Source organism: Mustela erminea, chromosome 16 (genome assembly GCF_009829155.1).
Source record: "Mustela erminea isolate mMusErm1 chromosome 16, mMusErm1.Pri, whole genome shotgun sequence".
Lineage (NCBI taxonomy): Eukaryota > Metazoa > Chordata > Mammalia > Carnivora > Mustelidae > Mustela > Mustela erminea.
Genome location: NC_045629.1, coordinates 73,861,860 through 73,880,052, shown reverse-complemented (window position 1 = coordinate 73,880,052; position 18,193 = coordinate 73,861,860). Strand labels below are relative to the sequence as shown.

General features: G+C 41.6%; 1 protein-coding gene across 11 annotated transcripts in view; it reads left to right on the top strand.

The window, feature by feature from the left end:
- Window positions 1-13,390, top strand: part of CYRIB (CYFIP related Rac1 interactor B) — a 144,771-nt gene extending 131,381 nt beyond the window's left edge. For all 11 annotated transcript variants that reach the window (XM_032316816.1, XM_032316823.1, XM_032316819.1 and 8 more), the window contains 5 exons: window positions 1,761-1,877; window positions 2,836-2,915; window positions 4,192-4,318; window positions 6,066-6,136; window positions 12,646-13,390. In XM_032316816.1, the coding sequence (XP_032172707.1) occupies window positions 1,761-1,877; window positions 2,836-2,915; window positions 4,192-4,318; window positions 6,066-6,136; window positions 12,646-12,709 (459 nt within the window). In that variant the 3' untranslated portion in view covers window positions 12,710-13,390. The remainder of the gene's footprint in view (window positions 1-1,760; window positions 1,878-2,835; window positions 2,916-4,191; window positions 4,319-6,065; window positions 6,137-12,645) is intronic.
- The last annotated feature ends 4,803 nt before the right edge of the window (window positions 13,391-18,193 follow it).

Here is an 18,193-nt window from a genome sequence, read left to right as displayed (position 1 = left end):
AAGTGCCAAAGGAAAAATAAAAAGAAGAAAATGCCAAAGGAGCGACCGTTCTTTTTTTTTTTCTTTTTCTTTTTTCATTGAGTCAGTATTTCCTGAAGTGTCTATTGTAAGATGGGCCTTGGTAGGAAAAGGATTTCTCTTCCATGAAGCATCTGTTATTTTACATCAGTTTGGTTTTGCATAGACCAGTTTCTGCTGTGATGTTGACTTATCATTTGTCTTTTTCATATCCACCATGTCAAATCGAATCCAATCAAATCAAAACACGTAACACCCAGTCAGTCCTCCTGTTATAGCTGTCCTGCTACCTCTCAAGGCCAGACACCATAAACTCATCTTTGCCCTGTCTTTCATCCTCAGTAATTACAGGTACATCCAACTGTTGCCAAGTGAAATATCTTTCACATCTCTTCCCCACCCCTGTTTTCATCTTTGTTTTTCTGTTCCAGTTGAGAGCCTCATTCTCATTCTTGTTGGGAGGCATTCTGTAGAACTCATTTTTTGACCTATGGTCCCTTTGGCACACTCCGCCCGCCACCATTAGTCAGTTTGCTTTAGGGGTGCCTCGGTGGTTGGCACCTGCCTTCAGCCCAGGTCATAATCTCAGGGTCCTGGGATTGAGCCCCGGATTGGGCTCCCTGCTCAGCGGGAGGTCTGCTTCCACCACCCCTCCCCCCCCGCCGCCCCTCCCTGTTGTGCTTGCCTCTGCCTACTTGTGATTTCTCTCTCTGTCAAATAAATGAATAAAATCTTTAAAAAAAAAAAAGAAAGAAAAAGAAAATTGACCTAGTTGTTGTTCCTTTCTAATAACATGTCCAGGGGCCCCCCATTACATGCAGAAGAAAAATGCGAATTTAAGCTAGCTCTTAAGACACTCTGCAGTCTGACCCCAGCCTTCCTTCCCAACCTTACTGTCCGCTGGCCGTGGCCCCCTTGTACACTGAACACACTGGATTACTCTAAACCACTTGAACACACTGGATTACTCTAAGCCACTTGAACACACTGGATTACTCTAAGCCACTTGAAAACATGCTCTTCTTCCCTGACTTTGTGAAATGCTGTGCCTACCTGCCCATCTGCAAAGGCTGTTTTCAGAGTCTGTCCGTCTCAGTTTCTTCCAGTCTAATGTAGTCTTCCTCTCACCTCTTTTTTTTGGTCATTACTTCTTAGTGTGTTTTGGGTACCTGTGTGATCCTAAAACAGAGGCTGGGGCAGCGTCTTCCTCATCTTCCTGTCTTCCATAGCATTAAGAATAATGCCTTGTTATAGTAGGCAGCCCATCCAGGTTTTACTCAACAGCTTAATATTATTTACAATATTTTAAAAGATGTTAATCTTTCTGAAAAATTGCTTAATATCATTTTTAACCTGTTTTAAAGAATATTTAAGTATTATTTGCACACGAGGATCTGAAATATAATTGAAGGGTACTTAATAGAATAACAAGCATTAGCGAAACAGGCACTCTGCCTAGGCTCTTTTTTTTTTTTTTTTTTTTAAAGAATTTATGTATTTATTTGACAGAGAGAAATCACAAGTAGATGGAGAGGCAGGCAGAGAGAGAGAGGGAAGCAGGCTCCCTGCTGAGCAGAGAGCCCGACGCGGGACTCGATCCCAGGACCCTGAGATCATGACCTGAGCCGAAGGCAGTGGCTTAATCCACTGAGCCACCCAGGCGCCCTAGGCTCTTCTTTTATAGATGTTATCATATTTAATAATTTGTGAACTGATATCACACGCTCTTACTTTCTACATAGGCAGAAGGAGAAAATGAAGTAAATAATGAATTGGCAAATCGAATGTCTTTGTTTTATGCTGAGGCAACCCCAATGCTGAAAACCTTAAGTGATGCCACGACAAAATTTGTATCAGAGGTAAGCGTTGCCTGGATGGTTGATTATCTTCGTGTTATTCTTCCTGTCTGCAGCCACGGTGACCTCCGCAGGCCCTGTGACATTGCCAGCTCTGAGTGCGTAAGCACTGAGTCCTGTCCCTTCCCCAGGGCCCACATGCACGCATCTACCTGCCTATGAGCAGCTTCCCTTTGGATGTATAGTCAACACCTCAGTGGTGTCATGGCCAAACAAAGTGTTGGGTGTTATCTCCTGACCCTGCCCTTTCTCCAGTCTTTTCTGTCTTAATTAATAGTACCACTATAAAGGGAGGTAACTTATGGGTTATAATCCTGAATTCCTTTCTTTATCTCACCTCTTTTATCTCCTCTGTGAGACAGTGTTATTGACTCTCCCTCTAAAATAGACCCTGAGTCTGAAAACTTAGCCCCTTTCTTGCTCTCCCTCTCCAGATCGGCCCTCTCACCTCGGACCTGGATTACAGCATTCGTGTTCCCCTGGTCCTACTTCTTCTGCTCTTACCCCGCTGTAGTCCTTTCTCCAAAGAGCAGCCAAAAAAATCTTCTTTTTAAAAACCACTTCTTCCTCTGTTTAAAATGTTTCAAACATTTAAAAAGCCCTTTAAGAAGCCCTTCTTCCTCTGTATAAAATGTTTCCAGTGACTTCTCAGTATCCTTGGGATAAAATCCCTATACCTCATGACCTGTAAGGGCCTGTCTGCATGTAATGATTGTTTCCACTCAGCGGCAATGTAAGTGACTCTCAGGAGAGCAGGGTCTTGGTTCTCTGGCTCATAGCCATTTCCCTAGAGCTTGGAATAGTATCTAGAATCTAGTCCCCCCCCCCTTTTTTTTTTAAAAACAAAATTAGGAGTAGAAACGAACATTTAAAGTTGTCAGTTTTTCACATTATGCTAAGTTTTAAATTATGCTTAAGTAATAACTATCACTTTCACTTTTTTCTCCATACACTTTTACAGAATAAAAATTTACCAATAGAAAATACCACAGATTGTCTAAGCACCATGGCTAGTGTATGCAGAGTCATGCTCGAAACACCGTGAGTATTAGCTGATTCTTTTTCACTTTAACAATCCTCTTGAAACGGTTGTCTAGATACGAACAGGTCTTATTTAGAAGGCGGAAAATACGTATATCTGAAGTATCCAAAGTTAATATGTGAACAATATTAAAATAATTTGGAGCTTAATGTAACTGGTTAACTAGAAAGTACAGTGGATTTTCAGGTGCCTAAGGCCTAAGGCCAGTCAGACTCGCTTACTTGACTCTTCGGAATGGGGAATTTTGTGGTGCTCTTATTGAAATAGGGGAAGAGCTTTGGTGTTTTGGTTATACTTCTCATCAGCGTTCTCTCCTTTTCATTAAGAACCTTGTCTTTTTGCTAGAGGTCTAGAGTTACTCTTCCACTTAACCCCTCTCTCAGTATTAGTTCAGTCTTTATTTATTTTTCCAACACTAATCTGAATTCTCTGCTGGGTTTCCCTTCACTTTCAAGCCATTTATCATGTATACCATAGTGGTGTCTGGCTGGATTTTCTTAGCAGTCGGAAGAAAGAATCCCTCCTGGATTCCTAAATAACAAATGGTCTTATTAGATAACTTTTTGTTTTTGTGGAGCTTTTCATTTTCCAAAGCAGTAGTATACACATCATCTTACTGGAAAACTTTATGAAGTAGGAGGGCAACTATTCATCGTTATCATTGTTCTTTAGGGGAGCAAGGTCCTGGGAAATGAAGGGACTTGAATGCACACTGGCTGGTCTGGTCTGCCACACGTGGCTGGATGGCCCCATCCTGGTTCTGGACGCCTTCTGCTATGTCATGCTGCTTTATAGATAGATGAAAGTTCTGTTTCCCTTTTTCCCAATTGAGAGAAGAATAAGAGTGAATTTTAGTGAAATTAGAATCCAGTGATATAATAATGTAAATACTTAGATTAAGTTAGCTTCTAAATAGCAAGCATATTGCTCAATTAAGCTAGTGGCTTTTTTCATCATATTGGCGGGAACAACCTTTACAAAGCACCTATCCTGAAAACATTACTGTGGGGCTACTTTTGATTTCTCTAAATTTGCCTCATCTCTGCCAAGCAGAAAGGGTGATAACACCAAGGAGGGTTCATACAGAGATGAGAATACGTGATACCTGCTGCACCCACCTCAGTTCTCTGGGAATCTCACCCTGGAGAAAGGGGGGCATACGTTAGCGTTCCTTTTAGAGATCAACAGGATACATCCTTCAGGGTCAACTGAATGTTGGATCAGTTCATTAAGTAGTGATGTGCCTCATCCCTCCATATCTTTTCTACCCTCCAGGGAATACAGAAGCAGATTTACAAATGAAGAAACGGTGTCATTCTGCTTGAGGGTAATGGTGGGTGTCATAATACTCTATGACCATGTACATCCAGTGGGAGCATTTGCCAAAACTTCAAAGATTGATGTAAGTTATATTGTTTTATTTAATTTCAAACCATTTCTGGAAGTGGAATTCATAGGCATTTATTTAAAAGAGCTGCAGGTTGCACCCTGTCACAGCCCTCAGTTTTACAGTTTCTGATAATAGTGGGTTTCTCTTCCCTCTTGTTTTGTGCTGGGTTTTTAATAGCCGCGTACAACAGCCGCAGTCTTTTAGCATGCCTCCTTGTCCCTCTTACTCCTCAGCCGTCCTGCATATTTGGCAATATAAATAAATACTTAGACATGAGAAGTTTACTTTCATTCTTGGACCAAAAGCCATTTCAAACAAAAGACTTATTTCCAAATGTGTATAGAAATTCAGTAGATGTTCTCCCAATGAAAAAAGACCATATAATACAGAATTTCTCCTCCCTCCTAATCATAATAATTTGTGGCTCTAGTCTGGGTTCCTACTTGGCTTGTCTCTACAGAAGTTCATATTAGGAATACAGCAGGTTTCTGGTTTCTCTGTTTCGTAATTTCTCACGCTAACCCTGTCACATCTAGTTCATCAGAATTATAACCAGTATTTGGTGAGAATTGTCTTCCAGTTTTCCTTTCTTAGCTAGCTCAGGCTCTCGGCATTTCGTGTCTAGCTTACTGATTGCCCACCAGCCTCTCTACCTCTTATTCATGTCCATCCTCTGTGAAGAGATATGAATTAACATTTATTGAGATTATTACTGTGTCTCAGGAATTTTATGCTAGTTTCCCTCTTACCTCGGAAAATACTCCCAGGGTGTAGATGTTATTTCCTCTGTACTAATAGAGAATCTAAAATTCAGGGAAATTACATAGTATAATCTCGGGATTTTGAACCTACATCTCCATGGCTTGCAAAGCCTGTGCTCACCTTTTGTTCTCTTCTCTTTTCTCCTGTTTTTTGTTTTTTCTTTCCTTTCCTTTCCTTACCTTTTCCCTTTCCTTCCCTTTTCATTCATTCTATTTTATTTATTGAGACAGAGCATGGCACTTTAGTTGAGGGAAGAGTAGAGGGAGAGAGAGAATCTCAAGGGGACTCCACGCTGAGCGCAGAGCCCAGTGCAGGGCTTGATCCTAGGATCACGGGACCATGACCTGAGCCAGAATCAAGACGAGGACACTTAACTGACTGAACCACCCAGGCACTCCAAGCCGGTGCTGTTTCTGCTACGTTCCATGTTTTCAAAATCATCAGGCTCATGTGCCTTACATACCATCTTTACTGAGTTCCCTTTTTAGAACCGATCACAAGTCCCTACCCCATTAGTTACAGTTGAGTCTTCCTTGGCTTGTGAGGCCCTCTGTAAACTCCCCTATGCTAGTCATTTCAGCCATGCAAAATGCTGTTCTCAGTGTGTGATAAGATGTATTATTTTTGTCAAAGTGTTTGTCTACCTGGAAAGGCTCCTCTCTTCCTTGGCTACGTGTTCAGTCTGTTTTCTCAAAAGCTTCTCCACACCTTTTCTGGGAAGTCGTCCCTTAGCCAACCCTTTGTTCTCTCATTCGTGTGTGTAGTGCTTTCATTTGACCAGATTCAGTTCTTTAAAAGTTTTGCTTGACAAAGAAACAAAATAACAGTTGGGTTGATTTTTTTCCCCCTCTTTTAAGAAGAATGATTTTGACATTTCTAGAATGTAATTTCTCATGAGTTCCATAGTTGTGGTACTGATTTAAGTACTACTGTTTTGAGATAATGACTGTTGTATGAGAAAAACATTTTTACCTTTTCTGTTTCCTTTTCTTCTTAGATGAAAGGTTGTATCAAAGTTCTTAAGGACCAACCTCCCAATAGTGTAGAAGGTCTTCTAAATGCTCTCAGGTGTGTATATATATATATATACATGTGAATATGTATAGAAAAACTATCTATAAGGAAATACTTCAAAATGCCAGTAGTACAAAGAATATGAATTTATATGTTCATGTTAGAAATGGGAAGATCTCATTTGCTTATTGTCACTCTTGGTTTCAACTGTTGGTTACAATATTTTTATAATAAAGATAGTGTGCGTGGTGGGGGGGGGCGTTCACCTGAAAATAGCAGTTTTATTTCTTTGCCAAAGATTTTGGCTTTCATTTTTTGATGGCTTGGGATGTTTATTTTTTTTTAATGAATGTGCAACATGCTAATTATAAAATAAAATTCAGCAAACAGGAAGATTTAAAGCAAAATAGGGAAATCACATAGTCTCACTATTTTGAAACAAACTGCTCTTAATTTTGGTATATAGTCTTGCAAAACTTTTTCTTTACACTTTATAGATAGTCATAGGTCTGTGATACTTACTTTTTACAAATGCCATAAAAACTCTTCTGCAAAAACTAGCTCTTTTCCCTTAATATCATTACATTTCTAATTTCACAGATATCTTTATTTATTTTGTATATTTCTTACAATATTTCTTATAATGAAAAAACAGTTATTTGCTGTCTTTTCTCAGCTTAAACCTACTTGATGTTGTTACTGTAACTCCTAAGAATGCTGTAATTTTTTTTTTTTAAGAGGATTTTTTCTTTCCATTTTTTTTAAAGTAAGTTCTAGGCCCAGCATGGGGCTTGAATTCATGACCCTGAGATCAAGAGTCACAAGTTCTATGGACTGAGCCAGCCAGGCATCTCTTGAATGCTGCTGTATTTTTAAATGCAAATCTCAGCATACTATAACATCTTAACTACAGAGATTTAATTTGCAATTTAATTTCCCTAACATAAAAGATAATTTGCTCATTGCTCAAATTATTTTGTGTTTAAACACAAAATTGCATGAGCACAGAAATATTTATAAAGAGACTTTTTGAGGTCATGGGCTGTCTTTGCTTTTTACTGTAGTGCACTGTAGTTCACGTGATAACCAAAAATGATGTCCAGCTCAGTATTAAATTTCTCATGTTTAATGAGCAAAACAGGTTGTTACTCCTCTTGAATGCTTAGTCACACTTGGTGCATCATAAAGCAGAATTCTGTGCTGTATCATTTCAGCTGAATGGAACCAGTAAATGATTTTATTAGGATTATGAAAAGTATTCTGTGAGCAGTGACTACCTGAGCAAAGGAGGTCGTTTCTACAGAAAGATCAGAAAGAGTCAGGATCATAATATAACAATAAAAAGCCTCATAATGTCAAATTATTTCAACCATAAGCCTACAGAAACCTCAACTTCTGGGAATTTTTTACTCTGGAGGTTTTTACAACATAAACTTCATTGGTTTTATCCATATTTGAGGTATTGTGAATCTTTACTACTTGATTCCTTTCTGAAGACACCCTGGGACCCAGTCAGCCCGGTTTGTCTACCAAGACCCTTTTTTTCTTACTGGTGAGACTCCGCGAAGCCAGTTAGTGACAGGAAACCTGCTTTGAAAAGGAAGAGGGAATCAAAGTCTAGGAGGACCTGGTATTGCTTCTTTGCCCGTTTTCCTTCCTTCCTTCTTTTCCTCCCTCCTTCCTACCTTCCTTCCTTGAGATTTTTATACTTAACAGAGAGAGCAAAAGCAGAGGGAGCGGCAGAGGAGAGGGAGAAGCGGACTCCACACTGAGCAGGGAGCCCTATGTGGGGCTCAGTCCTAGGACCCTGAGATCATGACCTGAGCCAAAGGCAGTCATTTAATTGACTGAGTCACCCAGGAGCCCCAGGCCTGGTGTTACATTTCTTTACCTTGAAGGGGCAGTGCTCCGCACATTAAAAACTCAAGAGTTTGGGCGTCTGGGTGGCTCAGTGGGTTAAAGCCTTTGGCTCTCAGGTCATGATCCCAGGGTCCTGGGATGGAGCCTTGCATTGGGCTCTCTGCTCAGCAGGGAGCCTGCTTCCTCCTCTCTCTCTCTCTGCCTGCCTCTCTGCCTACTTGTGATCTCTGTCAAATGAAAAAATAAAATCTTTAAAAAAAAAAAAAAAACCTCAGAGTTTGCTTTTGTTTTTCAGAATTTAAAGGTAGTTGGGTCTTTTCTATTCTAGCATTAGGGCAGCACCAGGCATGAGGGCTAAGTGAGAGGTAGGAGTCTGTGTTTGAGGAAAAGGGAAGAAAAGCCCCATTGAGGCAAGGGCCACTTAACTGTTTTCAGTGTTTGTTTCACATATCTAATGGAAAGTAGAAGATGAAGGTTTATTCGCAGAGATAACTCTTGAACTGTTTTTCTACATAGTGAACGTGTTACATGTCTGGTTCTTTTTCACCTGGGAAGTTGTGTAAGGTTCATTGGTGCACTTGATGCTTTATAGTAGTGGTTATAATTAGTAACATTTTTATATTACTGTATGTTCATATGTCATTTCATACCGTTTCATACGCATGACTTTATTTAATCCACACTGCAGGAAGATGGTAGATATGAGGTGCTTGGGGATGTCTCCATCGAACAAATAGTTACCTTGTGCTCTTGAGAGACTCACAGATCATATAGCTAATAAGTGTCGGAATCTTTTCATATTCAGGTTTTCATTCTTAAAATCCTGTATGCTTGATGCTGTAGCATTGAGCCTTAGGTTTTCTATGTGACCAAACCCTGGAGTGCTTTGGAATAACTAGGAAGGAGGGGAAAATGCAGATCCCTGGGTCACCATCCCCCAGAGGGTCTCTCTCAGGTCTGGGGTGGGGCTCAGGAACCTCATTTTATAAGTAAACACCCTCGCTGATGTCATGGTGGCACTTTGAGAAATACTGCTCACACTAATTACCACAGCCCCTAATGTGCTTCACTTTCAGAGCAAAGGAGATACTATTTGAAAAGCACTTTGTAATCCCAAAAGTGCTGTGCAATTGTTAATTGTTACTTAGACCTCTAGAGAATGGGAGATAGTTTTGTGGAATTACTTTCTGAGGAGCTGCTTTACTAGAGATACTCACTCCATCAACTTCCTCAGAGCCAGCAGTTAATAACTAAAAATTTTTTAATTTTTATTTTTTAAGATTTTACTGATCTCTCTGACAGAGAGGCAGAGAGAACACAAGCAGGCGGAGCAGCAGGCTTCCAGCTGAGCAGAGCACCTGATATGGGGCTCCAGCCCAGGACCCTGGGAATATGACTGAGCTGAAGGCAGAGGCGCACCCAGGCACCCCAATAGCTAAAAATTTTAAAATTTTAATTGCATACACACATATATGCTGTTTATTTTAAATGCTTCTCTATCATTATATATACTGCCTCCAACTTACAGTATGTGGTTACAGAAAAGCAGCAAGTCATGCCTGCATTTTATAGATAGAAAAATGGAACCAAGTGTTTTCATCATGAGAGAGCAAGCTAGAGCTGGGAGTTAAGATTCGGTGCTAGATAACTCCGTTCTTTACTAAATTTCAGAGTAAAGTTAAATAATATTTGATTTTCTTTGGTAGAAAAGTCATACGCTCTCAAAAAGAAACTTTGTTGTTACGCTTGAAGTGCGGCAATGCCGTGTGGGTCCAAACGTGATTTTCCTGTGGGTGTGTGTGAGGCGCTCCTGCCCTTTGCTTGCTTTCCTCCCTTCTTTCTTTCTTTCTTTCTTTCCTTCTTTCCTTCTTTTTCTCCCTCCCTCCCTCCATCCCTCCTTGCTTCTTTGTTTGTTTGTTTTAAAGATTTTATTTATTTATTTATTTGACAGAGATCACAAGCAGGCAGAGAGGCAGGCAGAGAGAGAGGAGGAAGCAGGCTCCCCACTCAGCAAAGAGCCCGATGTGCGGCTCCATCCCAGGACCCTGGGATCATGACCTGAGCCGAAGGCAGAGCCTTCGGAGCCACCCAGGCGCCCCATGTTTGTTTTTTTAATTTATTTGTTTAAAGAGGGAGAGGCAAAGAGAGGGGAGAATTCCAAGCAGGCTCCGCACCCATCACAGACTCTGACATGGGGCTCCATCTTACAACCCCAAGTCAAGACCTTAGCTGAAATCAAGAGTTGGATGCTTAACTGAGAGCCACCCAGGTGCCTCCATTCCTGACCATTTCTTGAGAAGAATGTAATGATGTGACAGTCTGCCTCCCAGTCAGCCCCATTGAGGGGAAGGATCTCAGAACTGCAGGAAGCGCATGATCACATCCTGCAAAAGCAGCAAGAACTTGTGTCTGGTAAAGAGGAAAGCACTCACAGCTCCTGGGATGTCTGAGAACATTGATAAGTAGTGGTACTTAAACCACTCTGTGTGAAATGTCGGTGTGCCGCTTGCATGGCTCTCTCCCCTGTTCAGGTGCATAAAGGAAAGGGGGGAAAAAAAGAAAGGGGAGGATGTTAAACATTTGTTATTTGCTGACATCATTAGGATTATGCGCAGCTAAATATACTTTATCTGCACTTGGAAAAGAAAACAGAAGGCTTTAGTCTTGGCTACATCACTTGCCACTTAATGTAAATATTCTTTAGGGATGGTTTTTCCAGCCTGGCTGCTTACTTTCTTGTCTTCTTTCCACGAGTACTAATTGAGCATCTATCACATGCCAGGTGCTCTGGTCTCTTCAGTAGTACGTGAACAATTTGGAAGTAGCCTTCTAAGTAAAACATTGGGAATATGTCAAGTACTTAATAAGTACATGTGTGTCCTTATCTCTGCAGGATTTGAGTTCAGGTCCTCTCTTCAATTTTTAATTGATTTGAAATGAAACAAGAATTTCTTGAAGACACAAAGACCATCTGTGTGTACTTGCTTTAAAATGATCTATTCCTTAAAGATTAAATTTGAAATTCTTGTAAGCCAAATTAACTGATCCATGATTAAGTTCTGTCTGAATTGTCCCACATTCAGGCATTGAGCACCTGTTTCCATTGCTGCTCATCTCGTCCAGGCGTTGGTCGCCTCACTGAGGCCCCTGGAACAGCCCCCTGGTTGGTCCCTGTGCTGCTCCTCTTTTCTCTACAGTTCTTCAACTGCCAGAGCAGTCCTTTCAGAACCTAAATGAAATCCCCTATCACTGCCCTACCTGATAGCCTCCACTGGCTTTCATGTGCACTTAGAATAACCTCCCTGCTTCTCACTGTGACCTGCGGTGTCTTCGTGAGCTGGGCTTTTCCGGTCCGGAAGGCCCCATCTAGTAATTTTCTCCTTTGCCCCGGTATGAGTGTATTACCGTCTGTCTGCTCTGCCAGATTGTCAGCTCCTGGAACAGTGCCGGACACATAGCAGGCTTACTCACTGACTTTGGGCTATTAAAGGGCTCCTGTGGTGAATCTTCTCATAAACCAGTGGTCCCTCTTCATGATTTTTATGTTTACTTGCCTATAGCAAAACATGTCTAGTTGGAAACAAGGCACTCAGAATATTGAGACATTTGGGGATGTGATGGTTTGGGACTTGAGTGGGGCTCGGCGTATTTTTCGGTAAAGGTCTAGAGGGTAAACATACCTTTTAGGGTTTGGGGCCACATGGTTTCTGTCACAGCTACTCTGCCACTGTAGCAAGAAGGTAACCGTAGGTAATATTGAAGTAAATCAGTATGGCTGTCTTCCATTAAAACTTTTTATAAAAGGGGCACCTGGGTGGCTCAGTGGGTTAAAGCCTCTGCCTTTGGCTCAGTCATGGTCTCAGGGTCCTGGGATCGGGCCCCACATCAGGCTCTCTGCTTAGTGGGGAGCCTGCTTCCCCTTCTTTCTCTGCCTGCCTCTCTGCCTACTTGTGATCTCTCTCTGTCAAAATAAATAATTAAATAATTAACCCCCCCCAAATTAATTAAATACTAATAAAAAAAACTTTTTATAAAAACACTGAAATTTGGGCGCCTGGGTGGCTCAGTGGGTTAAAGCCTCTGCCTTCGGCTCAGGTCGTGATCCCAGGGTCCTGGGATCGAGCCCCACATGGGGCTCTCTGCTCCGCGGGGAGCCTGCTTCCTCCTCTCTCTCTGCCTGCCTCTCTGCCTACTTGTGATCTCTGTCTGTCAAATAAAAAATAAAATCTTTTAAAAAAAAAAAACACTGAAATTTGCATTTCATATAATTTCCATGTTAATGTGAAATATTCTTTTGATTCGTTCCCTATTCATTTAAAATTATAAAAGGGCACTTCACTCACAGCCCATACAAAAATAGGTGGGGGCTTAGATTGGGCCAGTGATTTGTCAGTCCCTGTGATGGAGTGGAGACTGTTTTCCTCCGAGTGGGAGGTGTTCCCTAGGCTTTAACCAGCTCACTTCAGCAAGGTAGTTGTGACTCAGTACACAGCTATTGGATCTTCTGTCAAAAAGCTGGTCGGGAGGCTAAGCGAGGCAGAACCTGAACCCAGTTGAAGCTGAAAATTAAAGGCACAATTGTGAGAGAAGATTTATCTATTTGCTCACCTTGTGATAATTCTAGAACCCAGTGCAGGTAATGTTGTTTTTTTTTAATTCCCTAAAATTGCTGTTTTTGTCTTTGTTTCTGTTTTTATTTGTAGGTACACAACAAAACATTTGAATGATGAGACTACCTCCAAGCAAATCAAGTCCATGCTGCAGTAGCAGCTGTGGCGTGCGCACCTGCTGTGGGCGGAAGACAGTATTCTGCAGTGACTGGGAATGCACAGTTTTTAGTGATTGCAATTACTATCTCATGTACTCTTGCTTTTTATTTCTTGCCTCTGTTCCTCTTCCCTCTTTTTTAATCATGTTCTTGTTCTTAAGACTTCTTTTCTGTGCCAAAATCAGTAAAGTTATACTCTGAAGGGATATTGTCCTTTCAAACGGGCCATCTAAGGCAGCTAATTATGCATTGCATTGGGGTCTCTACTGAGAAAAATTCTGTGACTTGAACTAAATATTTTTAAATGTGGATTTTTTTTGAAAACTAATATTTAATATTGCTTCTCCTGCATGGCAAAACTGCCTATTCTGCTATTTAAAAACCCTCAATGACTTTATTTTCTACTGCCGCTTTTTTCATGTGCAGCCAAAATGAAAATGTTTAAATTAACTGTGTTGTACAAATGGTACCCAACACAAACTTTTTTTTAAATTAGTAAGACTTTTGTTTAAAGTTTTAAGTTTGCATTTGACTTTTTTTGTAAGGATGTATGTTGTGTGTTTAACCTTTATTAACTAACGTTAAAAACTGTGATGTGTGCGTAGAATATTACGTATGCATGTTCATGTTTAAAGAATGGCTGTTGATGATAAAATAAAAATCAGCTTTCATTTTTCTAAGTGTGGCTTGGTTTACTGGTGTTTTGTTTTTAAGCTTGTAAAGCCTTCCCTGTGTTATTTTAGCAGAATGCATACAAACATCAAATATTACCACTTCTTGTAGAGGAGAACTGGTTCTTTGTTATTAGTTTTTTTCTTCATTATTGTCTATGTAGGTAGTTTTAGTTGCTTTTAAAATCTTGCCAAATGCAGTAAGACCAGTGATCTTGTTGTTAATCTGCTTTTTACTCTGGATTTACTTTTGTATGGTTGTAGTAATAGGGGGAAAACTGCACTTGCCTGATTCACAGTTCCCAGGAGTGAGAGGGCAGTCACAGGAGGCGAAGAGGGAGGGTGGCAGGAAGAGCAGCCCTCACCATGGGGAGGAGCGTGTGTGCAAGGGGGGCTTGAAGCCACAAGCCTTGACACCAGTGGTAGAAAACCAGTGTGTATGTTATTTGAAGATCATAAAACCTTAATCATGAGATCAAAATGTCCTGATTGTGAGATGCAGCTTAAAGGTTGTCTAGTCCCGTTGTGCTGGTGGTGTGATGGGTGTCTTGAGTGTCTCCGCTCTGGCAGTGCATGTGAAGTGGAAGGAGTGCCAGAGGCTTCCACCAAATCCTTTTGGCTTAATAGTGCTGGATCGTGATGCCCACAGCGCCATCATGGACTCCCTGCTGACCTCCTTGGCCTTCATCGCACGCTCCCCCAGTGCATACCCAGCTCGTCTTCAGCTCAGCTGCCTGCAGCTTACAAATTGCATGTGATGTCACACCTCCCTAACTCTGGCTGGTCCCCAAACCTGCCCTGCCCTTCCCCACTCAGTCCATCTGATGAGCAGCAGCTTGCATTTTTTGAGACCTTCTTCATGAAGCCTTCAGGAAAACATTAACCCCAGTCTTCTGAGTATTGTAATGGATTAAATCGTGGCTCCCTAAAGGGTATGTCTACCTGGAACCTGAAAATACAACCTTATTTGGAATAAGGGTATTTACAGATATTATCAAGGATCTGGAGATGAGACGTCCCGAATTAGAGTAGGCCCTAAATCCAATGACAAATCCTTGTAAGAGAAAAGAAGGGGAAACAGACTCAGCAAAAGGCCATGTGAAGATGGAGGCAGATAGGAGCAGCACATGGACGAGCCACAGATCCAAGACTGCCTGGCAATCGCCCAAAGCTGGAAGAGAGTCATGGGATACATTCTCCCTCTGGAAGGAGGGAGTCTCCAGAAGGAACCAACCCTGCTGCCACCTCTGGCCTCCAGGACCGTGAGAGGACACACTTCTACCCCATTTGTGTTAGTTTGGTACGGCAGCCCTGGGAATGTAACACAGGTGTCTCATCCAGTGCCTCTGACACCTGACTACGTTTGTGGGTACCTTTTCTGACCCTGTGAGACTCAGAAAAGAGCCATGTCTGATTTTCCCTCTGCCCCAAGGATTTTGTACAGTGCCCCGACTGGAATAGGGGCCAAGCGAATGCTCGAATGGAGTGAATACAAGTAAAAAATAATGAGGCAGCTGGAAGAGAAAAGGCAATACTGCTGTGGCCTGTGTGGTCGGCACAGCGCACGCTCCACATATGGGAGAAGTAGAAGAATCTAACTCTGGACGGAGGGCTGGCAAGCTGGTCTGTGGGCTGGCAAGCTGGTCTGTGGGCCAGTCCACCCCCCTCCTCTATTTTTGTACAGCCTGTGAACTAAGAATACCTTTTACATTTGTAAAAGGTTGAGAAAAATCAAAAGACTATTTCATAGCATGTGTGAAGTATACAAAATTCAAATTCCAGTATCCACAAATAAAATTTTATTGGAACACAGCCTCATTCACTTGTTTACATATTATTTTTGGCTATTTTTGCACTACAACAGCAGAATGGAATTCTTGTGACAGAAGCCATATGGCCCTCAGTGGCAAAAATATTTACTATCTGGCCCTTTACAGAAAGAGTTTGCTGACCCCTTCGCTAGTTACAAGAGCAGGTTTATTCGAGAACTGGGTATGATGGAAGTATGGGGCTCAGGGAGATAAAAGGAGCTGTCCCTGCTGCCACAGACTTAATTTCAGGTCTAGTAGTTGCCATTCAGATGGCCAAAGAGAACAAATCGGCAACTTGCCACCTACCAAGTGTGATCTCATTTAATATTCGTCCTAGAGTGAGGGATGATGATACTGGCCATGGGCTCACCAAAAATGAGGGCCAGGGCGAGTGGGCAGGGTCTGCCCTGTGTATTGGAGGGAGGTGGGACCCTGTTCCACTTTGGTAAGTCTTCATCACTCAGAGCTGGGCCTCCTTTCACCCCCGCTCTCCTCTAAAACACAGCTCTGCTCAGTATCTCTACCCCTCTCTGGCCAGTGCTTGCACACTCTTCTGTCTTCCCTCACCATACAAAGTACCCATTGCATTGTAATGGGCACTCTTCACCAGTGCCCTATTTCTACAGCCTTCAGTGTGGGCAAGTAAGACCTTTCAATGAGCTATTTCCCCCTTACAGATTGGGATTAAAAAGCACTGGACTATTTTGAGAGTGCTCCAAACAGTTTAGACTCGTCCTAAAGATAGTATTGGTGCTCGAATCGAGGTCTTTTGAGTTAAAATTGCCGTTCTGGTTCCATTTGAGATTGAATAAACTCCAGCTCATAAATTCTCATAATCCCTTACAGAGTATATTTCAAACTCTGTACAGGGTGATCACAGAAGATGGCATGGAAGGATCTCTGCAGTGAGAGTCAGGAAACCCAAGCCACATCATTTCTTTGGAACTCTGTCTCATTGGTAAATGAGAGAATTGAAACAAAATCTCTAATGTTTGATTCCATGTTGTTTATTGCATGTCTTTTATATACTGTCTGCAAAAGGCAGTAGGAATGTGAAGAGTTAAAACAGACTGGAGCTGGTGGACTGCAGTTTAAGTCCGCGTGACTTTGGGTGAGTGCACGTCCTCACTTACAAAATGATTAATACTTGGATACCTACTCCTCTACAGCAGCCCTGATGATTATGCCCAGAAAATGCCAGTAATGCCCAGTACATATCAAAGTGCTCACTGTCAAAGGGGAACCCTCCACTGTTGGTGGGAATGCAAGCTGGTGCAGACACTCTGGAAAACATTATGGAGTTTCCTCAAAAAGTTGAAAATAGAGCTACCCCATGACCCAGCAATTGCAGTACTGGGTGCTTTATAGCAGCAATGTCCACAATAGCCAGTCTATGGAAAGAGCCTACATGTCTGTCAACAGATGAATGGACAAAGAAGGGGTGTGTGTGTGTGTGTGTGCACACACAGACACACACAGTGGAATATTATGCAGCCATCAAAAAGATGGAATCTTGCCATTTGCAACGATGTGGATAGAACTAGAGGGTATTGTGTTAAGCGAAATAAGTCAATCAGAGAAAGACAATTATCACATGATCTCACCGAGATGAAGAATTTGAGAAGACAGAGGATCATAGGGGAAGGGAGGTAAAAATGAAGACGAAACCAGCAAGGGAGACAAACCATAAAAAACTCTTAATCTCAGGATTGCTAGAGGGGAGGGGTGTGAGAGGGATGGGGTGGCTGGATGATGGACATTGAGGAGGGTATGTGCTAATGGTGAGCGTTGTGAATTGAGTAAGACTGATGAATCACAGACCTGTACCCCTGAAACAAATAATACATTATATGTTAATTTTTTTAAAAAGTGCTCACTGTCAGTTTTATTATGTCTACCATGACATTTAATTGTATTAAAAACAACAACACAGTCTATTCCAAGTGTCCTGTCCACTAACATGTATTGTTTTCCATTTATTCTGGAGTAGTCAGCAGTACCAGTTCTACTTCCCTCAGTCTGGGTGCTAGGCAAAGCTGCACAATTTTGAAGAACCCTTTAAAGATCCTGTAACTAATAGACACTGTGTGGTTGTTCCAGTGTTCTAAATGGACAGGCGGTTCACAATGATTTTAAGCAACAAGCTCTAGTGTACTGATACATTGCTTCGGTTAGTGTGTTCACAAGTCTATCTTTATGTCAGTCAACATTTAGTAAGTAACTTTCCAGAGCCCACTTAGACTTTGTCCTAGGACTAGTGCTCGGGAGGGCCAGAATGGAGGAGGGCAGCATGTTCTGGGGGTTCAGAGAGGGCATTTGGATAGAAGAAGCCACAGTAAAAGGAAATGTTGAGTGTATATTCTTTGTGGTGTGGTCTGAATATTGTGTTGACACAAAACACCAGGATCATTCAAGACTTTTTTGGGAGAAAAAAAAAAGAGAGGAAAAAAAAGACTTTTTTGGGAGAAATCACTCAATAATGTGTGGTTGTAGGAGAAATAGTATGGCTTTTCTAAATGCAATAGACTTGGGTTCAAATTTATACCATTCATATTTATTCTTCCATCCCTTTACCCAAATTTAACTTCTTTTTTTTTTTAAGCATAGAATTACAGGTATGTCCTATTTATTTACTTATTTATTTATTTATTTGACAAACAGAGATCACAAGTAGGCAGAGATGCAGGCAGAGAGAGAGGAGGAAGCAGGCTCCTTGCTGAGCAAAGAGCCCGATGCGGGGCTTGATCCCAGGACCCTGGGATCACAACCTGAGCCGAAGGCAGAGGCCTTAACCCACTGAGCCACCCAGGCACCCCAAATTTAACTTCTTATATGCAGATTCCACACTTTGCTTTATTCACTTAATATGAATTGGAAGTTGTCCCATATTTTTATATAAAAAGTGTTTTCTTTCTTCTTGAATGCTGTCTAGTATTCCATTATATGGATGTATCATAACTTACTTAAGCATCCCTCTGTTTGATGGACTCCGGTTTTTTCT